This window comes from Crocodylus porosus, unplaced genomic scaffold (assembly GCF_001723895.1).
Source record: "Crocodylus porosus isolate Cpor-Errol unplaced genomic scaffold, CroPor_comp1, whole genome shotgun sequence".
Lineage (NCBI taxonomy): Eukaryota > Metazoa > Chordata > Crocodylia > Crocodylidae > Crocodylus > Crocodylus porosus.
The window spans coordinates 45,649,693-45,661,865 of record NW_017728931.1 but is presented as its reverse complement, the minus strand read 5'-3'; the positions used below and the strand labels follow the sequence as shown (position 1 = coordinate 45,661,865).

Here is a 12,173-nt window from a genome sequence, read left to right as displayed (position 1 = left end):
CTGGACTCCGCCTTGTGGAAAGTTCTAGCTACCGCTTATCTCTTACATTGATGGCAGAAAAACAACTATGGTCTGCCTAGCAACTGTTACATAACTCTGTGTAACTTTTTTGATTGGCGAACATGGCCACTTAACAAACACAGTGATCACAACAAACCCCTAACCGTACGAGTGGCCCTTCTCTGGACCCTCTCAAGTCTATCAACATCCTTCTTGAAGTACGGCGCCCAAAACTGGATGCAGTACTCCACCTGCAGTCTGACTGATACTGCATAGAGGGGAAGTGTCACCTCCTTGTTTCTATTTGTCATGCATCTGTTGATGCACGATAAAGTGCGGTTAGCTTTGCTGATGATTCCATCACACTGATGACTCATGTTCATCTTGGAGTCCCCTATGACTCCGAGATCCCTTTCTGGGTCACTTGCCAGCCAGTAGGTGTGCTGGATATTTTTGCGCCCTAGGTGCAGAGTGCTGCACTTGTCCTTGTTGTACTGCATCCTATTGTGTACTGCCCACTTTTCTAACCTGTCCAGGTCTGCCTGCAATTGTTTCCTACCCTCCGGAGTGTGCACTTAATCCCACAATTTATTATCATCTGCAAATTTGCACAGAGTACACTTCACACCCACATCCAAGTCACTGATGATGACATTGAAGAGTACAGGTCCAAGGACCGAACCCTGTGGGACCTCACTACCCACATCCTTCCGGGTAGATACTGACCCATCTACTACCACTTTCTGGGTTTGACCGCTAAGCCAGTTTGCCACCCACTGGACTGTATAAACACCTGTCACAGCCTCTTAATTTATTTATGAGAATGGGATGAGATACTGTATCAAAGGCCTTGCTAAAATTCAAGAAAACAATATCCACCTCTACTCTTGCATCTAAGCATTTTGTGACCCTGTCATGAAACAAAACCAGATTGGTCAGGGATGATCTACCTGCTATGAATCCATGCTGGTTTCTTTGCTGCATAATTTTTCCCAATGGACTCCCACAAATATGATCCTTCATAATCTTTTCAAAGACCTTTCCAAGGATGGAGGTGAGACTGAGTGGCCTATAATTACTTAGATCCTCTTTCCTCCCCTTCTTGAAAATAGGGACCACTTTGGCCCTTTTCCAGTACTCTGGGACCTGACCCAAGCACCACAAATGTGCAAACAGCCCGGGTGGGGGGGAGGGGGACTAACCACACCCACCTCAGGTTAGCCCAGTAGAAGCGGGGGTGTGGGGGGAGGTGCTCTAGCACCCCCTGACTTCTAGCTTAAGCTATTGTAGGCATGTGCCTGCATTTATGGAATTTCTGTCCGGTTGCAAAACTGATTTAGTCTAGCCAGGTTAAACTAACCTGCAAAGACTGAGTCAATTCAGGCTCAGGCTTTTTGAATGTCTGTCCCTAGCCCAGTGGATCAATGCTGATTTATGACATCTGAGGATCAGGTGCAATAACTATAGCTCAGGGCACAATCTCTGTTAATTACTTAATATATTTTGTTGGTGTTGGTTATAGCTGTATTAGTCTAAGGACATAAGCAGACAAGGTTATTTGGGTAAATGTGATATTTTTTATTAGAAATAGTTGGAAAAATTGTTCCTTACAAGCTGTCTGGCACAAACATTTTACCAGCTACATTCGGTCACTGGGTCAACATTCCCCTTCCCCTCCACTTGCCTGTCTCGCACCTATTGACTCCCATCTGCTGTGATCTTCCCTGCCACACATTTGCATTTTAACAGACCTGCACTGTGCATATTGGCTTAAGTTTCCATTCCACCCAGGAGAGTCCACAAACACCAGCAGACTCTCCCTATGCCTGAAGAAGGATGTTTGTACCCAAAAGCTTGTAAAGAATAATATCTCCAACTATTTAGTTGGTCTAATAAAAGGTATCACTTTTATCCAAAGAACCTTGTCTGTCTTTATATATTTTGCACATTGTAACATGCTCATGATATTACATCAATAATAGAATAATCAGAACTGAAGAAGACATTCAGCAACTTAACTAATGATGCTATCATTACTTTATCCTTAACCTGTCATATTTTGTGAACTAACATCATACCAACTCACGATTGATTTATTGTTGGATAACTTTAAGATGGTCTCTGATTGAACTTAAATCAAGCTTTGATTTTAGTGAAGTTCTTTACTCAAAATATTTATGTGTGCAAAAATTTGGGCATACGTCATTTCTGTGGTATGCTGAGTTTATTTTTATAATGATTTTACTATTTTCCTCAATTAAACCATGAACAGCTGAAATGATTCACAGTAGGAAAGTCTGCAAGAGGGGCTGGGGGAAGGGACAGGTAAAGGTAATTCTGAAATTCCCAGACAATTACAGAACCCCAGGGTAGCCAGGAAAAGAAAGCCCCAATAGGAATTTATATATTTGAAATAAGTAAAGAAAATTCAGATGAATTAAAACACAAATATAGACACAAAAATCTGCTGCTTCTTTACTCTCTAGCTATGTGGCTTGTGCTTCCAAGTCACCTCTGTCACCAATGCTGTGGAAACATGGACTATTCAAAGACTATTGTGTTAACATCATCATGTTTTATGCACCTTTATGGGTTTGATAAAGATTACCCATTGAGCCAGGAATTTAATTTAAAAAATGTTTCCTGGAGAAACTAAAGGCATCGGGCAATAATTAATGTAAATTGCCAGTGCTGAAACAATGTAAGAACAATCTTTAGAATCGTCACCCATAGACTGGTTTGACCTAGTTCAAAGGCCTTCACAGATAAAGGACTTGACACTGTATAAAAATACCCTTGACCTGGGGGAGAGAGTGACTCTTCTACCAACTGATAGACATGAGCCTCTTACCAGGCCTTACGCAGGACTTGAAATACTTTTGTCCTGCCAAGTTCTCTGGGTGGAAGAGGGGTGACCAACTAGTAAGCTAGGCACGCATATATTTTCTTTATGGTTTTAAGAAGGTTTTATGTGAATTGCTTTTGTTCTGAAGAAATAGTACTTGATGAAAACTGGCTGGTGAGTGAATAACCCTGTCACTGTTCCCTGGAGAATCAAACTACAGGTGTGGAATTGAAGTCAAACCTGCTGAAGGGATTGCAGTGGAGTACTGAGGCTTAAATCTTAAAAGACTCCAATCTGGAGAGAGCAGATCACGGGATTCTGCCCCAAGAGCAGTGACAGCTAGAGATGTCATGTCTAAGTGGCAAGCCATTAGGAGCTCAGAGTTGTCTTTAATGAACTATGACTCCCTCAGAATCACGTCTATCCTTATTTTCCCACTGTCATTCCCTACCCTGTATTGACAATTGCTTTTTAATTTAGGGCCTGATTCTGAAAAGTTTTTCCTGAAAGTAGTGTTTCCTACATACATGTGTCAAACTGCATTACCTTTTCTAAGCAAATTCTTCTAGGAATGATGTGCATTACTCCAGTCTCCTCCCAGCTCACCCATCTCTTACCTCACCCGATCCCTCCCTGCATTGGGTCCCTAACATTTCTTCTATGAAATGTAGAAGAGGCATAAAGCAGATATCATAGAAGAGACTGAGACACCCTTCCTTGTATGAGGAGGAAGGCTCTGAGGTCTGCAGGCCCCTACTTTGGCAATGGAAACAATATACTGCACAGTATTTACTTGAATGTAAGATGACCCCCCAATAATTAGATTCTATACCTGGAAAATGTTTAAATTTGTTATAATTTTCCAGGTATAGAGTCTAACTATTGGAGTTTTGCCTTGAATTTGTCCCCCTCCAACTGCTAAAGCAGGGAAAATAAATCTGGGGGGGTCAGGTAGCCCCTTTACCCTCTGCTCTATCACCTTCTTCCCCATCTTCATCCTTACTGTCAGACCCTGCTTTCTATGAGCATATGGAAATAGGGGGCAAACCTGAAAGCACTGACCTTGAAATAAAAATACCTGTAGTAATCTGCATATAGGCAAATAATTACAGGTACCCAAAGACTTAGCTCATCTAGAATTGATACATTTTACCTTTTTTGAAATTGCTGCAAGTTTTAGCACAGGTACTCTATAAACACACTTTTAAGCTGCACTTTTGTACCTACTGATGTATAATACAAACTGAGTGTATTTACATGTGTGCTTTACTATGGAGTTGATTAATTAGCTCCATAGTAAAGGGTCACAGTCTTCACATTTGCTGGTATTGGGGCACAATAAATTAACTCTGCCATAGGATAGTACTGTCTGAAACAGTACTATCCTACAGTGGAGTAATTTGTTCTGCTGAAATGCATGTGTAGATGGTGACAGGGGCTGGCTGGGGCATGAAGGTGCTAAAGTGCAGGGGGTGCCTGCTGCCTAGCCCTGTACGTTAGCACCCTCATGCCCCAGCTAGCCCCTCCGCTGCCTGACACCACCACCCAGAGCACAGGGCTGACCCCCTGGGCTCCCTGCCAGCCTGGGACTACTCCACCCTGGGTAGAGGGGTTGCAGTCCCAGGCGCATGTGTAAATGCTGCACCCAGGAGCAGTTTTCTCCAGTGCAAACTGTGTCAGAGTTTATGATGTTATCTTAATGGCATGTGATATTAGTCCAAAGCCAAAAGGTTCAGGACTTATCATATATATAGTTAATAGGACTAGGTCCCAAGAGAGTCAACAGTATTTCAAGCATGGTGACCCCAAAGCTTGTATGTACTTCAGATATTGCCCTCAAAGGATCCATGTGCCAATTAGCCCCCACTCATGACTGGAGCTATGTGTTCTTGTCATAAATCTTGGGATCCTCCCAAACTTTATATGCAGATAAAGTGGTCTGGCTCCACCTCATGGAGGGTGTGGCCACACTAATCATATATGACAGGCTAAGAGAGGGGCTAACAGAGGGATTCTGGGTGAATTGCTTGGGGCCCTGTTTCTTCACATTGGTGAAGAAACAGGAATCATTGGAAATGAGAAAGAAAGGCACAGCTCAGCTGTGGGAGTGAAGAGGAAGTAAAAATGTATTTAGTGTAGTGGCTCACCATAACTTGAAAAAAGAGTTGATGCAGAGGGAGAACTGTGTTTAATGGACACCATCGTACATCTTATTCAGATGGGTTGCAATAAAGTATTCTTGTGGTATGATTTGCCCAATATGGGCTCTGTGCTTTATAGTCATGCTCAGTGTTGGCTGCATTTAATCAGTTCCATAGTTGATTTCCATTACTGAGAACATGCTGTTTTTAGCAGCAGTATAATGATAGGCAGTGTAACTGATGAGCTACAATGTACATTTATAAATTGTTCTTATAAAAGATTTCCATTTCTAATTCAAATGGCTAATGAGATGAGATTCTGATAAACAACACACTATAGAAATACAATATGTGGCAGTCACATAGCTTTTAAAAAATATGGGTAATGATTTGAAAAATTAATATTCAGTTTTCTAGTAGCTTTTAACCAGTTGTCCTTTATATTTCAGTTAATCAGATCTTACTAGTCCTTCTTGTTTTGACTGTCTGTGTCATTCTGTATAATAAAGTTCACAGAGTACCTTCTACATTAAAGAATGAAACAGGTAAGTAGGTCATGATTCTAGTCTGTTTTTTATACTGAATTCACTATCATTACATCTGACTGGTGGCTTCTGTTCCTGGTGTAACAAAGTATTTAGGAATTTATAGTTGAATAACATATGCGATTTGGATATAATCTGGCATGCAGAACTTTTAATTTCTAGATCCCTTGATTAGCATAATAGCAAATCAGTCATGGCTAAGAATCTTCATTCTGATTCAGGGTCTGGTCCAACTCTCACAGAGGTCAATGAGTTTTTCTTCCTTTGACATCTGGGGTGGACCATAACCTCAATTTTGTGCAGATGCAAACAGAGAAGTTCACTGGAAATAAATTGTGATGAGAATCTTCCTATTTGAAATAAACTGAAACCACCAACTCATTTCCAGTAGGTCACCAATCACCAGGTAACAACCAGTTAGAATCAACCTGACCAGTGACTGGCTTGTCTACAATTTAAGGTTTTGCTGCTATTCTAGTATAGTTCATGTGGCAAAACCCTTTAATGTTGACATACTTATACTGGTATAAAAGTCCATATGCTAATGTAATGTCTTACATCTTGGGGAGAGAGATAAAGATAAATTGGTATAAATAAATGTTATTTCAATAGCATCTATACCACGACTTTTACTGTTATAAGTAAGTTGCTAAAATTAACATCCCTGACAGTTATACTAGCAAAACTTTTAACTGTAAACTAGGCTTTATTTTTGTATTTACTTAGTAGGAACAGGGCTCATAGCGGAGTTTACCAGTGACTTTCTGGTTGTGCAAAAATGTTGTATTGTTAGTTTGTAGGTTATATGACCTGAGGACAAGTTCTGTGATAAATAGTCACTGATTTCTGCGGAGTAATTTGCAGTTTTGCTATATATAGCTCATTTGGAGAATGGTGAGGAAATGGAAGAAGAAATACCCGTGGTGATATGTGCTGCTGCAGGCAGAATGGGAGCAGTTATAGCAGCAATCAATAGCATATACAGTAACACAGATGCTAATGTTTTGTTCTACATCGTTGGGCTAAAGAACAGCATTCCACATATCAGGTAACAGCGTTTGCCAAATATATTATTTTAGTGCTTAATTAGGGTCTGAATGGCATTGGCCTTTGTACTGGGCAGGGGCAGATTAATGCATGGGCCTGAGAGGCCCCCCAGGGGCTCCAGCTAATCAGGGGCCCCCTGGGACACCAGGGGCATCACAGCCCAGGCAGGCATCCTGACCATGGGCATCTAGGGCAGGCAGTGCATGCCTCCTCCCCTCTAGCCAGGCCAGGGCTAGACGCTAGGAGGTAGGCACAGGGCTCCATGTGGATAGTGGCAGCTTCCCTGTTTGTTGCCAGGAGGCCCCGTGGGCAGCCCTGCTCCCACTCCTGCTCTCCACTATCTGTAGGCAGCCAGCAGCACTGGTGCCTCTGGGACAGGACAGGATGGGACAGCCGCACCCCACCACAGCTGGAAAAGGGGCGGGCAGGCAGCTGGGGGCAGCCCAGAGCCCATGCCACCCCTTCCTCCCTCCCCCAGCTGACCCTAGCTCCAGCCCAGGCCTTGGCCCTGGCCTGTTCTGCAGCACTAGGGATTGCAGGCCCAGCTATGCAACACCCACCAGGCGGAGGAGAGGCTGGGCCAGATTGGAGCTGGGGCTGCTTTTACCTCAGTGGTGTTTGCACCTTCTGGCTCACCCCAGATGTTCCAAGGAAGCTGGGCAGGCCGAGCTGGAGCAGAGGAAACCTGCCCTCATCTAGTGGGGGGGTGTTTCCAATTTTCTGTTTGCCCAGAGCCCCAGTAAATCTTAATTCACCACTGGCACTGGGGCACAGCACTGGAGGAGGCCCAAGGTGTTGTTCCTTCTCCTTGTGTAAGGGCCAGTAACAATTGCTCTCTTTATGGTCCTCTGCACAAAGAGACTACTGCCTCCTTGCCTTGCTTGGGACAGAAGCCACCCCAGAAAAGCAGCATAGAATAGCTGGACCATAACCATTCCCCAGCGTCTTGCACTAACCAACTGCAGACAGATGAGTTTTGCATTACTCATTATTTAGGGCTGTATTGTAACTATCAGAGTATAGGAACACACAAAGTAGGGCTACTACAAGAAAAAAAGAGGGTTAAAGGTCATAAATAGGGCTCCAACCATGACTGTACTAAAAACAGATCTTGGGGGATAAAAAGTAGGTGGAAAAAGGTGAACCCAGGTGGGACTTAGGAGGGATCCCAACAACCTCAGGCCATTGTACTGAAGAATCTAATTGTTTTAGACTGACAATCTATTGTAGTTATACAGCACTCATTACTGTATTTTCTTTACAGTATTTATATTATTTATAATTTATGTTCCCAATACGTGTGTGAGAGAGGAAGTAATATTAATTCCATTTTTTAATAGTGGAGAACTGAGGCACAGAGAGATTAAAGCCAGATTTGAAAAGGTATTTAGGCACCTAATGTGAATTAACTTCAGCAGGAATCAGGTGACCAAATACTGCTAAAATGCTGAGCCCAAATAATTTGCTCAAGATAATACAGAAAATCTGTATTCAGGGAAGATCAGGGAATTGAACCCCAGCTGAAATAAAGACACAGGAAATGGCCTCAAGTAGGGCTGGTTAAAAAGAAGAATCTTTTTTTTTCCAAATGTTCCCAGAAAGTTTTCTTTTTAATTCTAGAATGTTAGCATCATATTCTTATTCTTAATCTGGCCAGCTCCAGTCTTAAGTAGAGCCAAGACCTATGCCATGAGGCATTTGGACATCTAACACTGAAGAATTTTGGGAATTCCATAACAACTTTTTTTTTGTTTTTTTTTTCCACTTCAGACAATGGATTGAAAATTCTAAACTGAGAGAAATAAATTTTAAAATTGTGGAATTCAACCCTATGGTACTAAAGGGAAAAATCAGACATGATGCATCACGCCCCGAGCTGCTCCAACCAGTGAGTAAACAAATGCCATGTCACACTGTCTAAGATTGAAGGGCAGGTTTACACATGCACTTTAATGCACATTAGCTTATTTTAATGTGCATTAAAGCATCACAAAAATGGTGCTATTTAGTTAATGTGCATTGCAATAGGTTAGTACGCATTAAGCATTGCTTAAAAACCATGGGCACCTATACACATACAGCAAGGCTGCTTTGATGCGCTGTAATTACAGTGTTTTGGAGCAGACTCAACTGAGTGTGTTGTAGCATGGTAATTACCGCACTCCAGCAGACTCCAGTATCACATGTATCATTGTCCCTGTGCTGAAAAAATGGTGATGGGGGCACTTTAACTAAAGGTCATTGAACAAGCTTTAGTTACAGCGCTGCCACCATTTTTCAGTGCAGGAATGCTGATACATGTGATATTCCAGGTACTTTCATCACAGCGGCTCTTGGAACCGCTCTAATGAAAGCGCTCCCTGCCCCACCAACTCCCAGAGCATGTGTATAAATGCCCCGAGCTCTTCAGTTAATGTGCATTAAGACAGCCTGATAGGCATTGTCTTAGTACCTCACAATGGAGGTACTAGATTTAATTCACATTAACTAAAGCATGTTAATGTGCATGTAGACATGCCCAAAATGCTCTTTAAAGGTTGATGATTTTTGAAAACTTTTCCCTCCTCATGCAGGACTGCAGGGGTGCTGAATGAGCTGCATTACTTTGTAACACCCTTATTGTTCTGTACTGAGTGGCCTAGCCCTCCACCAGTAGTGAGTGCCTCCAACACCACATTGCACTTCTGCTCTTTCCTGGGGTACAGTTCCCCTTTCATATGCTGTATTTGATGATTCTAAGAAGATCTGACTAGGCTAAATCCTAGTCTGACCTGACTAAATTATGGCTATGGCATATCCTTAGGCTAACCAGCTGGGGGAACAGGTACTTTAGAAGTTGCTCATAAAAATTACCTCACTTTTGTTGTAGTGCAATGGAATAATCAGTGTTATTGCTTTGTCTTCCATAACTTTGTGTCCTAATACATCACTCAGAAAAAAGACCAGCTGCTAAATGTTGAGGAAGCAGTCAAAGGAAAAGCAAAGAGATCACTACATGAAAATTTCTGCTAGTTTGCCCATCTCTTCGTATGGCTGTTTTCAACTAGAGACTTTAAACTCTTGTAACTTTAAGAATTTAAACATAGTTTGGGAGAGGGAAAGATCAAAGATGGTATAATTTCTTAGCTGGTGGTGTTCTGGTAATGCTGAAGGCTGCTTTAAAATACAGCAGCTGCCCGTGACCACAATACACCAATTCAGAAGACAAGAGAGAAGCAAGGGTTTTTTTTTGGTGATATCTTTCATTGGAACAACTATAAAGATGGCAGAGATGTTGTAGCATTCAAAGATATCACTGGAAAACCTTTGCTTCTTGCATATTTCTTGCACCATTACAGCTACAAGAACACTTCAACCCTACTGCAGAAGACAGAGACTTCCAGGATGCAAAGAAGTAGCAGTTTGTCCTTTTTCCTTCTGATATGCCCCCTACTTCTTCAGTAGAAACTGCTGTGCCATATATATGCTACTAGAAGGGCACATCTACATGAAACGCGTTAATTCACATTAGCCTAATTGAATGTGCATTACAGGTGTGTGTCTATACATGCATGCCCTTAATGTGCATTGAAAATGGCAAAATTAGGCTAATCATGACTAAATTTGATACCTGCAAATGCAGGTATCAAACTTAGGTGCAATTAGTTAAAGCACATTAATGCACATGTAGATGCAACCTGGCACTATAGTGCTGGGTCTGCTCAGCCACTAGGGGCACATGGCAAGGCTGCAGGGACTTGACATTAACTTTAGTGCCAAGTCCCTGTACGTGTAGGCATCTGCCAAAAATCGCTTAATGAACATTAAGTTTAGTTGCGCTTAAATGCACATGTAGATATGCCCAAAGATACCTTGGGGAGAGTCTCCAATAGTTACATTGATTGCAGAACTTTGCATCAGTCTCGCTGTGAAAAGCAAATACAGAGCAGCAACAGATCTGGGCCACTGTAATAAACACTGGCCACCAGACCTATTAAGTTTTTAAGGCTAAAGTACCAAGTTACATTTCTCAACTTAAACAGCTAAATGGACTAAGTTGGAGACAGCTAGAAAGTGTTCACCTGGGGCTTCACTTACATCCTGCTGTGGCAACATGGGTCAGTTTCATCCCTTTTTGGCCTTTACCACTGACTTTAGATAGACTTGAATAAGGGAACAAAATGTTCCTATGTTGCTTTAGCCTAAGGCAGATATTTAGCAATCTTTATAAAGTTCTCATGTAAAATTCTGGAAACACTGTAATAATTATTAGGATGAGTTTTCCCATTGTCTTTGGTAAGGCCAGGCTTTCACCCTAGGAGCTTTGAAGGAAATATGGAGGCAAGTTTAAATTCTGAAACTAAGTAAATTATTATGAATAGTGCCCAATGAGAAGAGAGGCCTAAACTACATTTAAATATGAGAAAAGAAGTTCAAGGCTATAACCTGAAGCCACTACATCATTTTTCAAAATTGTCTTTTGTGTGTGTGTATGTCTAACAGCTGAACTTCGTTCGGTTCTATCTCCCTTTGCTCATCCAGAAACATGAGAAAGTCATATATTTGGATGACGATGTCATCGTGCAAGGTAAGCCATTCTCCAAAAAGTAATTTGCAGCATGACTAAAATCAGAGATCAACAGCTTACACAGTCACCAAAAAAATATGAGGTCTGTTTGATGCCAAGGAGGAACTCTTAGTAGGGCTGCACATATGACAGTTTCATATCTACCCTTCTAGAATATTTTAGGAAAAGAAAATTAAAGGGACAGCTTTTACTTTTGGAAGTTTGAGTCTGCTCTTAAGCCCAGGGATGCTTTTCATTTCTTATTGCAGATGATCCATTGTTGTGTATACATGGCCCTGACAAGCATCAGAAGTGATTTTATTAGCACAGATTGCAATATTAATCCCTAAATAGATAACTTGTATTTCCTACCAGTGTTTGAATCCCCAGAAATGCTTGTAATAGTATTACTCTGATTATCTACTTATTCTCAAGATAACAAAATTGAATCAGATCAAGGGGATAGAAAGCCTGGCTCCTTTTGTTTCGAGTGCCATCAATTCTTCTTTAAATCTGTGGGAGCTAGGGTCACTCGATACTTCACAAAACCAGGCTCATAGGGGTTTGATAGTTTGTGGTTAAGCCATAAAAGCTAGGAGACTATTCATATCCTAGGAAACCACCCCATGTCCATGCAGCAAGAGTTAACTAGAAGCATAGGTCTCTTTTCAGGTAGGTTTCTCTATATGGTTTCCAACACTTTTTCTTGCTTTATTATTTTACTTCAACCCACTTCCTTTTGCTTATTAGTTCTGTAATTTTTTTTTTGCCCCAGGATCTCAAAAACATTTTACATATGTTAATTAAGCAATAGCATCCTTATGAAATAGAAATTTAATGAGCGTTGTGTTTTGGTAAGGACTGAGAGAAGACTTTAAAGCTCCTTGAGGCAACTTCCTCTCTGGTATAACAGTATGTAGGTCAGCAGAATTCTTTTTTCGTATGACAAAAATGGTGTCCGTATCTTCATCTTTGTGCTCTTTGCTGTTTTTGTGGATTTGGGAACTCTTGGCCATCAGAGATGTTACCAAGGATCACTACGTGGAAGT

General features: G+C 41.5%; 1 protein-coding gene across 2 annotated transcripts in view; it reads left to right on the top strand.

Moving 5' to 3' along the window:
• Nucleotides 1-12,173, top strand: part of GLT8D2 (glycosyltransferase 8 domain containing 2) — a 33,318-nt gene that overhangs the window by 9,425 nt on the left and 11,720 nt on the right. The window contains exons 3-6 of one of the 2 annotated variants that reach the window (XM_019544765.1): nt 5,436-5,531; nt 6,411-6,579; nt 8,349-8,466; nt 11,100-11,145. In XM_019544765.1, coding sequence (XP_019400310.1) covers nt 5,436-5,531; nt 6,411-6,579; nt 8,349-8,466; nt 11,100-11,145 — 429 coding nt within the window. Of the gene's footprint in view, nt 1-5,435; nt 5,532-6,410; nt 6,580-8,348; nt 8,467-11,060; nt 11,146-12,173 lie in introns of both variants that reach the window. The other variant, XM_019544764.1, reaches the window with a different exon arrangement.